Source organism: Simochromis diagramma, unplaced genomic scaffold, assembly GCF_900408965.1.
Source record: "Simochromis diagramma unplaced genomic scaffold, fSimDia1.1 OVJJ01000027.1, whole genome shotgun sequence".
Taxonomy (NCBI): Eukaryota; Metazoa; Chordata; class Actinopteri; order Cichliformes; family Cichlidae; genus Simochromis; species Simochromis diagramma.
In genome coordinates this window covers 233,719-252,525 of record NW_024386904.1, presented here as the reverse complement: position 1 = coordinate 252,525, position 18,807 = coordinate 233,719, and the positions used below count along the sequence as shown (strand labels likewise).

At 39.2% G+C, this 18,807-nt stretch overlaps 1 protein-coding gene and 1 long non-coding RNA gene across 3 annotated transcripts; one reads left to right on the top strand and one right to left on the bottom strand.

Annotated features, from left to right (window-relative positions):
• The first annotated feature begins 3,823 nt into the window (after positions 1-3,823).
• On the top strand, positions 3,824-12,222 carry LOC120735482 (cytochrome P450 4F3-like). Of its 2 annotated transcripts, none has more exons than XM_040034871.1 (13): positions 3,824-4,193; positions 4,384-4,528; positions 4,621-4,674; positions 4,814-4,941; positions 6,510-6,631; positions 6,711-6,860; positions 7,156-7,285; positions 8,585-8,651; positions 8,805-8,934; positions 9,028-9,161; positions 9,427-9,440; positions 9,570-9,652; positions 9,729-12,222. In XM_040034871.1, exons 1-13 carry the CDS (start codon positions 3,990-3,992, stop codon positions 9,919-9,921), a joined length of 1,554 nt encoding a protein of 517 aa, XP_039890805.1. In that variant the 5' UTR covers positions 3,824-3,989; the 3' UTR covers positions 9,922-12,222. The 2 variants fall into 2 exon arrangements, with proteins under 2 accessions (XP_039890805.1, XP_039890804.1); XM_040034870.1 differs by having other exon boundaries at positions 3,826-4,193; positions 9,427-9,491.
• A 114-nt stretch (positions 12,223-12,336) lies between these two features.
• LOC120735485 lies at positions 12,337-13,039 on the bottom strand. The gene is made up of 3 exons (XR_005696267.1): positions 12,937-13,039; positions 12,742-12,805; positions 12,337-12,461 (listed from the first exon to the last, which is right to left on the bottom strand). It is a non-coding gene; the product is annotated as an uncharacterized LOC120735485 (long non-coding RNA).
• Between the last annotated feature and the right edge of the window lie 5,768 nt (positions 13,040-18,807).

The following is an 18,807-nucleotide window of genomic DNA, read 5'->3' as shown; positions in this document are numbered from 1 at the left end:
CTCCTTGGTCTTCTCGGTGTTAAGCAGCAGGTTGTTTCTGTCGCACCACTCAGCCAGACGATCCACCTCCTCCCTGTAGGCGGCCTCATCGTTGTCACTGATGAGGCCAATCACCGTGGTGTCATCTGCAAACTTAATGATGGTGTTGGAACCATCAGCAGGTCTGCAGTCGTGGGTGAAGAGGGAGTAGAGGAAAGGGCTCATCACACAGCCTTGTGGTACACCGGTGTTCATTGTGATGGTAGATGAGCAGCGGTTATCCAGCCGGACATGTTGGGGGCGGTTGGTCAGGAAGTCCAGTAACCATTTGCAGATGAGGGAACTGATGCCCAGGTCTGTCAGTTTCCTGATGAGTTGTGAGGGGTGGATTGTATTGAATGCTGAACTGAAGTCTATAAACAGCATTCTGGCGTAGGTGTTGTTGTTGTCCAGGTGTGAGAGGACAGAGTGCATTGCGATGGAGACTGCATCCTCTGTGCTCCTGTTCTGGCGGTATGCGAATTGGTGGGGGTCCAGGGTGGGGGGGAGACAGGATTTAAAGTGTGCTAGGACCAGTCGCTCTAAGCACTTAGGGTGTGTGTGGCGTCCTGCTAACTCGATAGCATTGTCCGGGCAGCTGTTGTTCAGCCATGTTTCGGTGAAAAACATGACATTTGAGTCCATAATCCGTCTGTTGTTAGTGATGGAGAGCCGTATCTCATCCATTTTGTTTGCCAGAGAACGGACATTGGCGAGAAAAATACTGGGTAAAGGCAGCCGGTGTGGTGTTAGCTTTAGCTTAGCCCGTAGCCCTCCGCGCCTACCTCGCCTTTGTTTACGATCTCGGCGCCGTCTGCGTGCACTTCCGCCCGGCCGGGGAGAGTGGGCAGCCTCCGGTGTTCTGGAGATCTCTGGGATGAGTCGGAGATCGGCGATAAAACTGTTGGAGTTGTGAGTCCAGATGTCCAGAAGCTCTTGTCTGCTGTAGGTCAGCAACGCACAGCAATTCTGGACGAATAATCCGGTTAAAAGTAGATAAAAAACCGCTAAATATCAGATTCTGGAGAGACACTGAGCCTCGCGTTGTTCACGCGCCGCCATCTTGGAAAACTATAAAGTGTAGTACTCTACAATACTCTAATTAAATTCAAATGTAGGAACATTTCCTATTCCTGTATCAATACAATGAGGACAATGACCTAACACTGTTGTATTGCAACATGCAGTAGTGTCCAAAAGTCTTGAGCCACCCCCTTATTTCTTCATATTCTGCTAGGAAAATGGGTGCAATGAACCATTTGCAAGCATACAGGGAAATACAGGATGTAACGCAAAAACAGTTGTAGTACTTTAATGCTCAGCACAGCCTGAAGTATTTTTAGGCAGCTTTTAAGTAGTCTTCAGGAATAGAAGGACACTCAAAGCTCTTCTTTGGATGAGAAAAAATAATGCAGCTGTAGTATTGATTCTGATATAGTGCAGGCCTGAGCCTGACTTGTAATGCACACTGGCAGAGCAGTTACTGCAAATAAATCCAGATGTGGCCATCAGGAACATCATGGAAGCCTTTTATGCTTAAACATAAAAACCACGTCGTGGGGTATGAACCCAAAGAGAAGAAAAACAGGATGTCTGTGTTTGCAATTCTACTGAAGAACAAGCTGTTTTCTAGTTTGGGAAATTGACTTCGGCTGTGATCTTGCAATACTGTCTGTGGCTTTTTCCTGTTGAAATATAATACACTGCTCTTCTTTATTCAAGTGGGTGTCAAATTCTTATTAAGCTGTAAAACAGTGTCACTGCTGAGCGCTACTGCTCATCCTTTTAAGTCTGTATACAAACAAAAGTCAATGACTGTAACTTTGTTATTATTGCATGCTGTAGTACTTAAGAGTACGGTACATGTGTTCTTAGTGTTTTCTATCATTTCAGTGCCCTGAATGGTTCTAGGAATCCTCACAATAACAAACAGTGCTTTATAGAGGCTGTAACAACAATTACATGCAATGCTGCCTCTGTAACTGTGCAGCTGCGTTTCGTTTTAACATTATTCTACCTAAAGTCATGTCTCACTAATGCATTACTATGTTCTCTGTATGTAGTGTACTAACTGACTGCGTCACTGTATTCAGATTTGTTTTCTTGCTTCTGTGGACATAAACACACTCAGATGGTTTTTGTGGTAATGACTGGCATGTGTCTGATCCTGCCACTAACACACGACTCTGAATATTCACAACGTCAGGAGCCTAAGCACCATCCGGCCTGGTTAGAACCTGAAAGGAAGACTGCCTCTTTTTGAAAAGTGTTGTCTTTTCTCGTGTGTGTGTTTAGCCTCATGCTTTTGAATGTTCAAATACTGGCCCAGAGGCCCAGAGAAGAACACACCACTATTGAGTTAAGGCCTGGTCACCAGGCACTCCCAAACAAGCTCCCTCACCAGACCTAGCATCAGGATGGGGTCTCCACCGGTGTCCCTGGGTATCTCCAGTAAGGTTTATATATTCAGAAATCAGTTTATGGACTGATTTCAGATTTTGAGTTGCACTTAGTCTGACCCCTCACCCAGGACCATTCGCCCTGACAACATTGCTCCTGAAATCTAACATCTCATCACAATAAGGTGAGTCCTGACACATACAGGGTCTCCATCAAAAGGAATCATCTAAGGTGCATTAGGCATCTGATCAGGACGCCTAATGCATCCTGCATTGGAGTCTTAGATGAGTCGTTTTGGGCTTGTCCCACAGATAGGAGACCGTGGGAGACCAGGGCAGGATGGGAAGATTATGTGTGATGACTGGCCTGGAAACCAAACGGTAGAAGTGCTGGAAGAGGCAGCTATGGTTAGTACTACCCTATGACCCAGACCTGGATAAATGATTGATAGTGGTATTTAAAAATGCTTGTTGATATGTTTTTAAGACACATGAATAAAATATATTTTGCAGATTTATGCTATTAGACTCTGGAGCTCCCTCATGTTCAACGTGATTCACTTACCAAAACAAAAAAGATGTGCAATAAACAATCTGAGTGAATTTGACAAAGACAGTTGGTGATATCAAGTTATTAACATTATTGTTAATGAAAAATTGTGTTTTTTGCAAAGATTATCATCATGTACACAAAATCTGATACATGATTACAATTTTCATTTTTAATGTATGCTGTGATTAGTTAGTGCTCATTTAAAAGTTTAGGAATTGTTGTGCCCATGGTGCAGTTGTCATTGAGATTTCCTTTGAGAGGAAACATGACATGTAGAGTTTTTATGAAATGACAGAGACTAACAAGAGCTCAACTACAATAGGCTCATCCCAAACTGGATTTTTATTCTATTAAAGCCACAACTTAAAAAAATGTACTGCGAGAATTTAATCTTGAATTAAAAATGTTTCCTCTTGTACCCGTTGTGTGAATTCTGTGGTAAACATGTTGCCCCATGTGATTTGATCTGTGAAGGAGAACGAGAAATGCATGCCACTTTCTTCATTTACGCTTTCTCTCGGAAACACTTTCTAAGACACTATGTCAAAATTTAGCTTTGTTCTTACATACACATACAATTTTATTTTACATTTCTGGGGGCAGACATTTAATTTGGTTATTAGCTTTCTAGGGTTTTTTGTTTGTTTGTTTGCTTTTGTGTGTGTTTTGCCATTTCACTTTTTTTATCAAGCTTTTTTCCAGGATGGGATAATGTTTATATTTCTACAACTGCATATTTTGGAAGGTTTTGCTTCTCTATGTTCAAACTGCTTCCAGCACTGTTGCACAGTACAACAATGCAATACTATTCAGTGGTTTCAACAACTTGATGCAGTTAGAGCAATGCAGTTCAGTGTAATACTTTAACCTTTCAGTATTTACAATCAGAATTGGTGGGGTGGAGCAGTTTCCTCTCTACATGTTTCAACATCAGCAACTTCCCCCTATAAGAAACACAACAGAGCAGGATCAGTGGTGAGAAACTTGGACTTCTGGATGCTAATTTCTCTCTCCTAGTGATGACTCTCCTGCACACTGTCCTTGCTCTGGTCCTCAGCTGGACAGGTCTCTCTTCAGTCCTGTACATTTTCAGTACTGGACTGTTTACTGTGGTTGCACTTTGGACTGCGAGGCTGCTGCTGCGTCACGCCTGGTACACTCACAAGTTGTCCTGTTTCAGCAAACCACAGACACGTTCATGGCTGTTGGGCCATCTTGGGAAGGTACGACACGCAGCAATCATCTAGATTTTTATGATCTATTTGACATATTTATCTCTAAATCATAACATAACTGTAGAGTTCCGAATTAAACAGGGTTTACTTTCTGTTGCAAAATATCACCATTATTTCCTCTTCGACTGTTTTAAACACCGCAAAACTTAAAATTTTGTTTCGGGATGAAACATTTTAGATGCAGAGCACAGAAGAAGGTCTTCAGCGGGTGGATGACCTGGTGCAGACATACAAACACTCCTGCTGCTGGTTCCTCGGTCCTTTCTATCATCTGGTCAGACTCTTCCACCCTGACTACGTCAAACCTCTGCTTATGGCACCTGGTAGGGTAAAACACCAACAGTCAGTCAGTATTAAACCACATTTCCAAAGCTTTTGTTCTTCTCTCACATCATCTGTTATTTACTTTTTTCAGCCAGCATCACAGTGAAAGATGAACTCGTTTATCACCATCTACAGCCATGGCTGGGTAAGTCAGACATTTCAGTTTTTCTCATCCATGGTTGCAAGATAGGATCACTGTCAATTTTTTTTAAATTACCCAGTCTTAATAGAACATAGGAAATACAGGAAAGAATTATTCCTGCAAACTCTCTTTTTTCTCTCAGGAAACAGTGTGTTGATCAGTAACGGAGAGGTGTGGTCTCGCAAGAGGCGGCTGCTCACTCCAGCTTTTCATTTTGATATTTTGAAGAGCTACATTGCCGTTTTTAACTCCTCAGCTAAAACCATGCATGTAAGAGACACACAGGCACACATACAGATGCACAAAACATGCTAATTTTAGTTTTTACTGACATATTTAGACAAGCAAACACTTGAAACCTTTAAAAACTGCATATGGTTAAACTGGTACAGCAATGAGGAAAATTAGGTTCCCAGTTAACTTCAGGTTAGAAATTAAGTTAATTGAAGGTTATCCATAATCTTCTTATGGCCTCTGACAGTGGCCTCCTCTCTGTGCTTATCCTGCTAGACCTCAATGCAGCATTTGATACTGCTCACCATAATATTTTGCTACAGAGATTAGAACATGCCCTTTTCATTGAAGGTAATGTGCTGCTGTGGTTTATCCACAGTAACAGACTGTTGATGTGAATGTGGAGTCCTCTATACACACTAAGGTTAAATGTGGAACTCCATGGGTTCTGTGGTTGGACCCGTTCTATTTACATTATATAATGCTTCCAATAGGCAGTATTATTCGAAGGCTTAGCATGCATTTTCATTGCTATGCTGATGATACCCAGTTTTATCTATCAGGCCACACGACACACACCAATTAGTTAAACAAGAGAAATATCTCAAAGACCTAAAGCACTGAGTGACCTCTAATTTCCTGCTTCTAAATCCAGATAAAGTTTTTATTTTTGTCTTCTGACCTAAAAATCTTAGAAACATTCCACGATGCACTGATTTCTTGTCTTTAGTTCCTGCAGATGGCTGCCCATCCCTGAGCCGGGTTCTGCTGGAGGTTTCTTTCTGTTAAGAAGGAGTTTCACCTTCTCATTGTCACCAAGTGCTTTTTCATAGCGGGTTGAGTGATTGGCAGGGTTATTACTGTAGGGTTCTTACCTCGCAACATAAAGCGCCCTGAGGTGATTGATGTTGTGATTTCAAATGTTTTGAATTGAACTGAACTGAATTCATGTTCTGATTCTTGATTGTTGTGGTGGTGAAGAAAACCCCAACAATCAAGCAACCCTCGATGAGAGAGCACTTTGCGATGGTGATAAGGAAAAACTGCATTTTAACAGGAAGAAATTCCATAAAATCCATGTTGCTGTGGGGAATTGTTACCCAAATTCAAGTGTTTTTATCTTCAAAAAGATGTTTTATTTATAGGCTTTAATCAGTGTATGATATTTAATCTAAAGAAATAGTCCTGAAATAGTCCAGGAGGCCAAACACAGACAAATACACAATCTACATCTACACTGCTTCCAAACTGCAGAATTACAAGTGACCTTCAAAATTGCGTATGCGTGTGATATAAATACATTTATATCACATTTTCCATATACAAATCAAGTCATGGTTTTTACAGATTTCAGAATCAAGCAGTATCAGAATACTTTATTAATCCCTAAGGAGATTATAGATTTTATATTTGTATATTGTTTTATTTATATATTTTAATATTATATTATGATATTTTCCAGTATTGTCAAAAACCTATGCTTATCATGCACAGAGCAGGTGCTGTAAATTATATACCATATGAATCACACACCACATATGATTTGTTTCCATGCTTATGCTCACACCTTTATCCTGTTAATCCCTCCTTGTTTCCGTTTTCAGGACAAGTGGTGCCGACTTGTAGCAGAAGGCAAAACTAATCTGGAGATGTTTGACCACGTCACTCTGATGACTCTGGACAGTTTACTGAAATGTGCCTTCAGCTACGACAGCAACTGTCAGGAGTGAGAACAGCCACTTACTTCAACTGATATCTCCCATTTTTGTTGTAGTTGTCAGTTTCTAAGAAGATTGTCCCTCCAGGTCTTCCAGTGAGTACGTGTCAGCCATAGTGGAGCTCAGTGACCTGATAATAGAGCGTAGAGAAAAAAATATTTTACACCACTGGGACTGGATTTACTGGAAGACTCGGCAGGGGGAACGATTCAAACAAGCCTTAAACACTGTACACAGGTAATAATCTGACCTTCTGACATTCTGCAGCTGAGTTACACAAGTCACATAGAAGGCTGCAATTGTGATGACACACTGTTACTCCCAAATGGTGAAAACTAAACTGTTACTGTCCTTTATGTTGCTTATCTTCTTTTCCTTGTGCAATACTGTTGAAAAATCTATTTAAATCTAATGTTCTAGATACTTTTGATGCTGTAATATTCTTGAATAGTAACTTGTAATTATGTCTAATGAACTGTTGAGTATGGTAAAGGCAGGCTAGTGATGTAAACCGCTGCATTCTGGTTTACAGGTTCACTAGGGATGTGGTTGAGAAGCGCCGCACCCTCCTTAACCAACAGAGGGAGACAGAAACACAATCTGAAATTGCTCCAACAACCCAGAAGAGGAAAGATTTTGTAGACATCCTGTTGTTGACAAAGGTAGGATGGTACTCAACTTTAATAGAAAGCGACTGAAAGAAAATGAGCCGGGCTGAGCCGAGTAGATACCAGGAGGAGGTAGTAGTGGAAAAAAGGAGTGTATAGAGCCATTTTTAATTTAAATACTGCACCGGCTTAAGTGTCTCTTAAATAAGGGTTTGTAACATGTAGATGATTCATAATGAGGAAATTTCAACATAGCCAGACTTTCTCTGCATTAGCTGACTTCACATAATACTAGATGTCAAAATCTCACAGAGGTGAAAAATGAATTACCTGGAGTCATATTTAGTTTACTACTTCGTGCACTTTTGCTGCTGCTGTATATTTCATACAGCTGCACATTAAAGTTAAAACTTTTCATACATTTCAACATTAAAAGTTACTCTGTGTATACATATGTATACACTCATGTTTAAAAATGATTAAATCAACAAGGCACTTTGTTCACATTGTACTACATTAACTGTTTATTAAAACCTCTTTGCAGAAAAATTCAATCTTTCACTTCATTCTACCTGCATGAAGAATGTATCATAGCAAATCTCACAGCAAAATATTAGTTGTTGGATCTCTACATTTTCCCCGTGTGTTTTAGCATGCAGCACAGTTTCTGCTGCTTTGGGAGTAAGACAATATTTAGATGACACATATCTTTGGCCAAATGGATTTCGACTGTATTGATTTCACTGCATATTCTTCGAGCTGGTTGGATATATAGATGTGCTATACAGGCTCGCTCTTATGGGCATCTGAGTGGGTGCTGGATAAGTCCTTTTAGTGACCAGTGACTTGTTTTTCTTGGCCTCCGCATATTAATTATCCTGCAGTTTGTGGTGTGTTTTCAGGCAGTTATATAATAATACCCTTTCCATATGATATGTTCTTGGTTAAGCTTCTGTTCATGGATGTAGTGTTTTAGGCTACATCCAGATGAACAAAATCAACCTTTTGGGATTTAATTAGCTGGATTATTGAGTATGCATCAGTTATTCACTTCCAGAGCCATTATATTTGAACTATTACTGAGACAGCTCTGAAATAATCATGTAGAACTGATCTATATGTGGAATTCTGTGCAGACAGAGAACCTCCACCAGTCATTAGTGGCCTGGAACAGGTGATGGTATGGACCTTCCACACATATGCGTAAACTAAGTGAAAGTGTGTAGGAAGATGGTGTTGGGGACACTTTGAAATTGGCCACAGTGTAGGTAATAGTTAGAAGTGAAACAGGGCATTTTAACATGCATTACATTTTTGGCACTGCATTAGTTGCGAGATGTCTGTGTGTTGAAGGATGAAGATGGGCAAGGACTAACGGACGAGGAAATGCAGGCTGAGGCCAACACTTTCATGTTTGCAGGTGACATGTTACAGTAACATCTGTGGTCACACATAAAAATTACACCATAGTGGTAACTGCTGCTGTATACTCTAGGATGTCTCTTTAAAGCTGCAGCTCATAGTTTGCTGTCATTATCCTCACACTTTGCAAATCTTCCTTCTTCTTCTGCAGGTCATGACACAACAGCCAGTGCCATCTGCTGGACGCTTTATAATTTAGCACGCCATGAACACTATCAGGAAAAATGCAGACAGGAAGTGATGGACCTGATGGAGGGACGAGATGGACGTGAAATCCAGTGGTCAGAAAATACAAATGCCAGCAACAATATTGGTAGTTTCAGATGTTTACATGTGAATTTTATCTCAGTGCCCTGACATGACTTGATCTTAAGGGAGGATCTGTCCAACCTTCCCTTCACCACCATGTGCATCAAAGAGAGCCTCAGACTCCACTCTCCTGTGCAGGCTGTAACACGGAGTTACACCCAGGACATGGTGCTGCCAGGAAATCGAACAGTCCCAGCGGGTGAGGGGGGAAACTCTCTTTCAAGATTTTCAAATAGACTTAGGAGATTCAAGAGCTGTGTCTTGTCATAAATCATCCTTTAACTTTCATTTGTGAGACAGTACTTTAAGGGATACTATTTAAGGAGAGATTACTATATATTAGTTCCAGTTTTTAATGTCAAGTTACACACTTAATGAGAGAAGCTGATAACGAATAAATGTTGAAGTTGTAAAAGGAAAGTTTAAGCTTTAACTAACTCAACTAATTGTTTCTTGTAAACCAGGTACAATCTGCCTGGTAAGCATTTATGGAACACACCATAACCCCACTGTTTGGACAAACCCACATGTAAGCACTTAGTAAGATCATCTTAATTTTTGATACAAATCTGTCATATTTAATCTTTGTCATTTGCTCTCTAACCAGGAATATGATCCCCAGCGATTTGACCCAAGCAACAAAAAGAGCCAAACCTCTCATGCCTTCATCCCCTTCTCCTCAGGCCCCAGGTTCAGTTTCAGAATTATTCCCAACAGTACAACTAGGAAATGTTTTGGTAGCAAAATAACAAGTATATTTTAACAGGAACTGCATTGGTCAGAAATTCGCCATGGCGGAGCTCCGTGTTGTTGTGGCGTTGACCCTGCTCAGGTTTCGACTGACCCCAGGAGTGAATCCTGAACTCGGGAGCAGCAGAGTTCGCCGTCTCCCCCAACTCGTCCTGCGTGCGGAGGGAGGCCTGTGGCTGCAGCTGGAGCCTCTGAACACACCCACATAGCAGGAGCAGTCAGATGAAGGAGCCAATAAGATGATATAGTAACTTGTTTTTTTGAGAAAAGAGTAAAGAAAAGATCAGCCAGGAAGTGAAACTTAATGCAGTATCTACGTTGATGCCCACTGACAAACGTTATCTATCTGCAGTAACTTTTTGGTGTCTTTATCTAATATAGGCAAATGCAATAATAACCATGCAACTCTTTAATGTACCTCTCAGACGTAATTAGCAGTTTGGTTTTGAGGTTTCACACATTAATATAAGGGCTGAAATCTTCTTGTCAGAAATCGACATTTAACTGGGCAAATAAAAAAATTATCGTCTTTAACATAAAAAGAAACATAGCATTCACAATTTTGTTTCCTTTCTTACATTTTGGTGGCACAGTTGATCTGTCATAACTTCGATATACTGCAGCTCTATATTTAAGTACTGTTAAGAAAAAAAATAAGTGAATTTCAAAAAAACCTTTTTTTAGATATAAATATAGGGCTTTATAGCTTTAACTTTTACCTGCAATATTTTTACATGTGTAAAAATGATTACATTTAACTATTAATATGATGAAATGTTCCTACAGCACAACTGATCAACCTTAGAGTTGCAGAAAAGTACTGTTATTATAATGTAATTGTATGTCAATTCTCTTACATGGCAGTCTTATTTAATCATAAAAATTACATACCACCCTTAGAAGTCAAAATGCTCTTAAATACTGTAAAACTAGCATCTGGGTTTGTAATTATAACAATCTACTGTTCATTGTTGATTCTATCAACTGTTATTGATATAATTTATTATTTATAACTTTATGGAAGAAATCGTGATATTTAATAAAAACATTTTTTTTAAAAGTTATTCCAACCTACAAAGTTTAAAATGACGTTTTATTTAAAAAAATTAAAAAATGTTAATGTTATTAAATGTTATTGGTATTGTAATCACATGCACATGTAATTACATTGCTAACTACAAATCTTATCAAATCAGACTGGATTCCATATAAACACTGAAAGTTACATTTAATATTAGCTTTGGTTTGTTTGATACTATCATAACAGTGCAGTAATACGGCATGGCATTTTGATTTTTATATAAACATTTACCTACTTAAACATTATAGAGTTATGAAATTCAGTTTTCCAATGACAGCTTTTAAACACACTTCCTGTGTCTCAACATTTAATCCTTTTTTAAATCCTGTTTGTCATCCTTCACCAGGTACAAACTAGAAATGGCCTGTTTCCTTCCTCCAAATTTTTTCCTTATTGCTGGCTATTGGATGAAAGTTTTCAATTTCCAATCACATCATTTCAGAACTTGTCGAGGTTGCGCGGCAGAGTACCAGCACTAACACTGCTTCTGTTAAGAACTAAGATACAAAATGTTTTGACTGATTGGCGGCACAATTTTCTCAATATAACCCTTTCACTTCTGATATTTTTCAATAAAAAAAAGTACAAAAATATTGATATTTTTAGTGTTACATAACTGATAGTACTTTAATTATATGAAATTTCAATAGCCATCTGTAAAATAATATTATGATTGATTGCATTTTAATAATGCAAACCTGTAATTGACATGCAATTGTTCATACTCATTAAACTTGTATCTATATATAATCTGTATACATTTCTGAATCTGGCAACTACTGTACAGTAATTATAGTTTTCAAAGATAATTATATCTGCAAAATTCTGCAAAGATTTAACAGAGGAAAAATGTAAAATTACAGATTTTTTTTTACAGCGTATACAAGAACTCTATAAGAATTTTGTTTGCGTTTTGTTGATGTGCTGTAAAAAAAACAAAAAAAAAAACAGTTTTGCTCTAGCACAGGTTACAAAAATGCCCAGAACACAATACTCCCAATCCTCCCAGTTCCAGTTTTGTTTTTGGTTTGTGTCCAGATAAATTGACAATGTGAAAAATGCAAGCATGTATTCTGCTTCAAAACATATTCATAGCTGTAAATCCAATAAATCAAAAGACAAACAAAGATTGCTGGAGGAAGACAGTTTATTCTGCTATATTCAATGTTTCCCAAATTCTTACACTTCCAAAATAAATCCTTTAATTTCCAGAATTAACTGAACATAGCCACATAATTAACATTTTGATAAATGTTACTACCAAGTAAAGAGGCACAAATAGCATCACTTTCAACTTTAATCCTTCCACGCATCAAGGTGTACAGGTTTTCCATTGTTACACTTTATCACCTGAAGTTTGGTTTCAGTGTACTTGTATGAACAAGGGTTCTTGCTCGATTGTTTACATTTAATAACGTCATACTCTCTGGGGATGAATCCTGTGTTTGTTTTTACACACACAGTCAGAACTGATTCCAAATACTCTTCTTTGATGAAAGTGCTTTTCTCCTTGCATTCATTTCTGCCATTGATGTTTTTCATCATTTGATCACAGGAGCCCTTTCTCACAACGACATGTTTAGTTTTGAGCTTGTCATCAGTTTTACAGAGCACAGCAGGAGAAAACAGCACCAGGAGCAAACAGGCACATTGAAACCTCATGATCCCCTGATAAAGAAAACAGAGCATTTACATTAATATTTCCTCATTCTTGTTACTGGTGTAGTAGATCTGTCATAAATTTGATATAGTGCACATCAACTGGATGACACTGATCACATTTTACTTTGGTTTTATCTGAAAATGTGTAGATTTACAGTAAAACAGTGTTGAGCCTCCATCAAAATGTTTGCATTTATTTGATGCTCTGTAATAACAGAGCCACAGAGACACTGCTTTTGCTAAATGCAGTTTCACATACAAAAATATCGGTTACCCAGCACTCTACCTTTCTTTGTTTTTGCTTGTAGTTGTTTGGTTAACTCGCAGTGGCTCAGGAATGAGTTGGTAATCTGCAAAGTGGAGCAGAATCAATAATTCAGACTTCAACACACGTCTTTACACCTGTGTGTGAACTTCAGTTAAGAGTTTTGTCTATCAATGAGTTTATTTCCTATAATATATGATAAATGAATGTTCTTACCAAACATGAAGTGAAGACTGAAGACCAACAGATATTATATTTTACATTTACAAGTCATAGTTTGCCTTTGTCAGAACGCAGACTCTGTGCACTTCCGCTTTTATACATAAAAGCACAAACATCTCAGATAATTATTTGCATCACTTTTGCAACCTTCCTGAGACGCTTTAGCACTTCTCTATTTGTGATTAGGAAACAATGCAACTGTCACAACAAATGACCACAACAGCTTGTAGACACAGTTTGCTATTCAAAGCTGGTTTTACATTAAACAAGGTATTCCTGCATGTTTGTCGGCCAAACTGTGACAGCACTTTTTCACAGCACTATATTTATATAACTGATGATTTATACAGTTCGTGCACACTCTGCTAATATATCTGGTGCAACAACAGATGAACTATGATGTGGCATTTATTCTGTGACTGACAGACTTGTGAAATGTTTTGACAGTTTGCTCATATTTCCGCATTTTAAACCAGAAGACCAGTTGCACTGGTGGCCACAGGCATGACTCTAACATGACACGTATCTCTATACTTCTGAATATATCTACAATTTATAATTATTCTGCCACAAAATATATACATCAAATAATATTCTGCCAGTCTGCTAATAAACTATTTGCATATCTCTGTTGTCTCTTCTGTATATGACAGACATCTATCTAATGTAGGTCAAGGTACACTGCATATCATATAGTATATGCTCGAAAAGCTAAAAACAAAATAGAAGTAATACACTTTTAGATTGCCTGAGGACACTAAACCTTTAGATTTTTTGATCAAAACATGTTCCAGTTAAATATTTTTGATTATTCTTATTTATTTGGGAGTAACAATATGTAGTGACAGTTAAAGTTCAACTTATCAAGATGCCAAATGTCCCAGTATTAAAGTCTTGTGTTAGAAGTTTCATGATTTTAGTTTCTTGTATTATTAATTACACTTTATACACACTGTGGCCCCATTAAAGACTGATTTGGCCATGGTAAATTCAGATGAAACATTTCAAAGTTCATATTCACTCAGCTGTAATGTACACATGACTTATTTTGCCATTACCTATTACAATAGCTTACTGCGGGAAATGGTTAATGCGGTACAGAAGTTTAAAAATAAAGAAAGAAAAGCTAAAGTGGCGAAACTGTTTTGTGACTTCCATCTCTGTAGAGAGATAAGCACCTCTGCATGTCACATGGTCAAAATTCACTGAGTCAATGTCACGTCTGCAGGACGTGTGACTCTTGTGAACACACTGTACACCCCCTGTCTGCAACACCACTGGAGTCTAGAAAACAGCTTTTGTTTGGTTATGATCAGATAAGACATATTTCTCATGTAAACTCGTAAAGGTGTACATGGTGTGATGATTGACAACATAAAAGGACTTTTTATTTGAGCACTTTGGCTCTTTATGGTTTGCATTATGATAAAAAAAATATTTGTTTTAGTTTAAGTCACAAATAATAATAATAATAATGTTAATGTATTAAACCAAATATATATGTGTGTTAGCAGAGAAGGGCGAAGTGCATTTCCTTGTTGTGGTCATGTCTCTGTAACTCTGTTGGTTAGTTGTTTATATGCCGTATATGGGCTTAAAATACACACTATGAAATGGACAGGAAGTGTGGGTGCTAAACTGTTGCTCTGCATACCACAGGAGTAGGGCAGGAGCTGCACAGAGGAATCAGGGTTCTTTCTCCCTTGGCTGTTTTGTTTGACTTCTTGTTCCTTTTTTGGTGATTTTCATCTTTAAGCAGGTCAGTCTTTGAACTTGTTATATTTTACCATTTTGCCTTTGTGTAACCTTTTGCTAGTGGGTAATAACATTTCCGTAGGCCTTTTGGTTATAAACACTGATATCTGAAAAATGTACATCATAAAACTGCATGAATACAATGTTTTTAGTCCATCATTAATGATAAAACTATAATAATAATAACAGTTGCATTTTGTTAGTACTAAGATTGACCAGATTAAAAAAGATTACATCAGAGGGACAGGTTTTGGAGACAAAGCTGGAGAGGGCTGGTGTGACAGATGAGGATGGTAAGGATAGGATGATAACTAAAGCGAACAGCTGAAAGGAGAAGAAGAAGACTAGAAGTTGTATACAAAAAAAGTATTACATTAATTAAGTAATATCCTTGGAATGCTTCAGAGTTAAAGAAAACAAAAGTAATAGTGTCTCAGTGAATTTGTATATCTGATAAATGACCTCCATAACTTACACACAGAGCTGTTTGTGAAAATAAGTGACTCGTTGTTGTTGGATGTTGTTCAAGTCATATATCTCACATACACAGCTGACTTTAGTGGTTACTTTGCTTTTGTTAAAGTTAAAGAGTCTATCAGCAGGTCACTGTGTAATGTATTTACTATAATTCAACCATATTCATCAGATTGAATCTAAAGAGACATCTTTACCATCTGGTGCTTCAGACGACCAGCTTATGTCCACCGCAGATTAACCAACCAACCCGTTCTCAGTCAAGTCACAAAACTAAGTAATTCAGCAAGTTTGCATTACAAAAATATATTATAAAAAGTTTGTTTTGTTTTCTTCTTTTTCTTTACTTACTGTTATAGTGTACTAAAAAGGTCCTATTTTTCTTGTAATTCCACAAAAATGTAAACAAAAACTCAGAAAGTTAATTTCCCAGAGTGTTGTGTTGGATGTCATTTACTCAGAAAATGTTTTTTTTATTATGACTGTTTAAACAATATTATATTTTCTTTGTTCTACAGACAACTGCCCACTAAAATCAAAACTTTAAAGAGGACAGACTAATGTAAATGTTTGGTTTTTCTTCACCAGGGACTCATGAAGGTTCAGAGTGCCTGTTTGCTGCTGCTGCTGCTCTCTGCTGCTGTGCTCTCACAAACTTATAAAGATTTCAAAAGGAAACACATCCTTCCAAGAAAGGGCTCTCATGACTGTAATAACATGATGATAAATGTCAATGACATAAATCAGTGTAAGTCAATAAATACTTTCATGAAAGATAAGGTGACCTTAGTAGTTGCTTTGTGTCGCACTAACAAAAAGGGGTTTGTCACCCACAAATTTGATGTCATTGACTGCATAATGATAAGCAGCGAACCTTGTTTATACCAAATGCTAACACTCAGAAAAAACAAAAGGATAAAATGTGAAAATGGCCTACCTGTACACCTTGAGGCCTGAAGTATCAGGTTTCAATGATGCCTTAAACGGTTCTCTGTCTTTCTGTTTCTTTATCAGTTATATATTTTATTGTGTGATGCTGAATCTGAGTAAATAAGTCACAAAAAGAGTCCCATCAGTCAGACTCTGCCCAAACTTTGCCTGTGCCACAAGCCTTTAATTTTGACCTTCCTTTATAAACATTTACATTTGATTTAATAAAGGCTTTCTAAAACCACAAAATTAACATATAGAAAGTATGAAATTGTTTGAAATGTGTCTATGAGGAAGCAATATGTTCATAAAAAATGTGAATTTGAACATGTGCTATCTCAAGTATATCATAAAATAGTTTGAAATGTTTAATCATTGTAGGGTCTTTGATTTGGTGCTATATAAATAAAATGTCATTCAATTTAATGCTGTTTTAAATAAACAGTAGAAATTCCTGATTATGTGTGTGTTGCTTGTTGAAGCACTTTGAGTTTGTTGAAGACCATCTCTGAAGATGTCCTTTGGATCAGTTACTGTCCTTACATGACATTATCCTGTATAATGTGTGTTTTAACCGTTCTGAGAACATGATTGTGATTGGCAGTCAAAACTACTGTAACAACATTTGTTAATAAGTTAACAATTGCATGTCTTCACTTTTTGATCATCTGGAGATCATTTAACTAAAATAAAAATGTGCAATCTGACAAACCAGGCTCTTGATTTGTCTCTTACATTTTTGTGTTCAGTACTGGCATAATCATAAAGTGATGGTGAGACTAATCAAATAGTTATTGTGGTATTAAAATGTAGCACGGGCTACTCAAGTGAAATATCTTCAGATTTTACTTAAACACAATTCTTACATCATTGTTATGTGGATAAATGCTATCTCTGGTATTGCACTAATAGCCATGTTACTGTAATACCTCTACTAGAAGCAGAAGAATCAAATACTCACGTTGGCATTTTACAATAAATGCCAGCTATAGTACACAGAACTGAAGAGTCTAAAGCTACGTCCACACGTACCCGGGTATTTTTGAAAACGCAGATTTTTCTATGCGTTTGCGCCTTTCGTCCACACGTAAACGGCGTTTTCGGTCACTGAAAACTGAGATTTTTAAAAACTCCTGCCAGGGTGGATATTTTCAAAAACTCAGTTTTTGCGTTTACGTGTGGACGAGGAAAACGGAGAAAACGCAGCGTCAAAGGTGTGCGCCTCTTCTGACGTCACACTGTGCGCCACGTTATTGTTTCGGTGAAATGAATTTCTACAATGGCGGACGTAGACAAAATACTGTTACAGAGGAGGCTACCCCCCTCTGTCCCCTTCTGGCTGCCTCTGCCTCAATTTTATCCCACAACTTAGACATTCACATTACTCACACTCTCATTACACATACATATAGGATCTTGGGGGTGGGCACGATACACTGAATCCAAATTACCATCAGGGTGTACACCTCACCCCTCGCGTGGTTGCCCACCTCTCAATTTTAAATACACGTAGACACTGAGGGCTAGCAGGAGGGACCATGAGCTTACCTGCTGCTCTCTGGCAGGTAGCTCCATGCCCTCCTGGGTTTTAAATGCACCTTAGAACACACATGCATCAACACTACAATGAGCGGGTGGAGGGAGGTTTGGAGTCTTCTCTCACCCCCGTTCTCTGCGACCTGCTGGAGCGGGGGGGCTAGGAGGAGGAGTTGGCCGTCCGACTGCGGTCTGGAGTGTGGGGCCTCCCTGCTGCTGCGGAGTCGGGGCGGTCTGCCTCTCCCCACCGCAGGGAAAAGGGTAACACCACCTGGGTCTGGGTGCAGTTCCCCCCTCCAGGGGCAAGGGTACCTAGACCCGGTTCGTAGAGTACGCTTGGGGAGTGTGATTGTGTGTACAGCGTCTCTTTATGTCTGTCTCCACGTTGGTTGAGTGTGGAGTAAGTGCATATGAGAGCATGAGGGTGGGAATGGATGTCTGTGTCTGTGTGTGCCTGTATGTCTGTGTCTATATGTCAGGTTGGGTATCAGACGCCACCTCTCTGGGGACATCTCAGGCCCTCCAAGGTTTGGAGGCCTATCTCCACCCACCACCACTTCCCCTGCCAGTGGCGGACTCCCTCAGACATCGGTGCGTTGGTGGTTCTTTGTGTCTGGGGATGGGCGTCCGGGTACACACCGGCTCACTCCTTGGCGGCCGCTTATCGGGGCCTGGAGCCTGGGGCTCGCTTGGGCCACTTCGGGGGTGGGGTGCCCCCGGCCTCTCGGCCTGGGGCTCGGTCACTCAGGCACAGCTGGCTGCCGGCGGAGCTCACGGGCGCGTCACTGCAACTCCCCCCGGCTTCTGCTCCGCGGCTGCTGAGTGAGCCCTCATCTGGAACTCTCCTCAGCTCTTTCTGGGACAGTGGCGCGGCTGCCCCTCTGTTGGTCTTCCTTGGTCTCTTGTGTTCTGGGGGCCTCTGGATGTCTGGAGTTTTGATCTCCTCCATACCTGCTTCATGCCCTGGAGGACGGGGCTGTGGCCCCCCCACACCCTCTAGCAGATCATTACATGAAGGAACCTTTTAAAAACAAGCGCGTCCATGCTCACAGGTGTACACACGGGTGATCACACCCACAAACTACACCCTTTTTGGCTCCTACCTCAAAGCTCACTGTGTTCTGTTGATCTTATGTGCTGCACAATAATGTTTAATATTTAGTATCTACT

Bases quoted from the DNA above. Each gene is read 5' to 3' on its own strand.
- LOC120735482 (XM_040034870.1), top strand. From the start codon at position 3,990: ATGACTCTCCTGCACACTGTCCTTGCTCTGGTCCTCAGCTGGACAGGT. The intron at 4,529-4,620 runs GTAGGGTAAAAC...TACTTTTTTCAG, and splicing joins ACCTCTGCTTATGGCACCTG to CCAGCATCACAGTGAAAGAT. The intron at 7,286-8,584 runs GTAGGATGGTAC...TGTGTGTTGAAG, and splicing joins ACATCCTGTTGTTGACAAAG to GATGAAGATGGGCAAGGACT.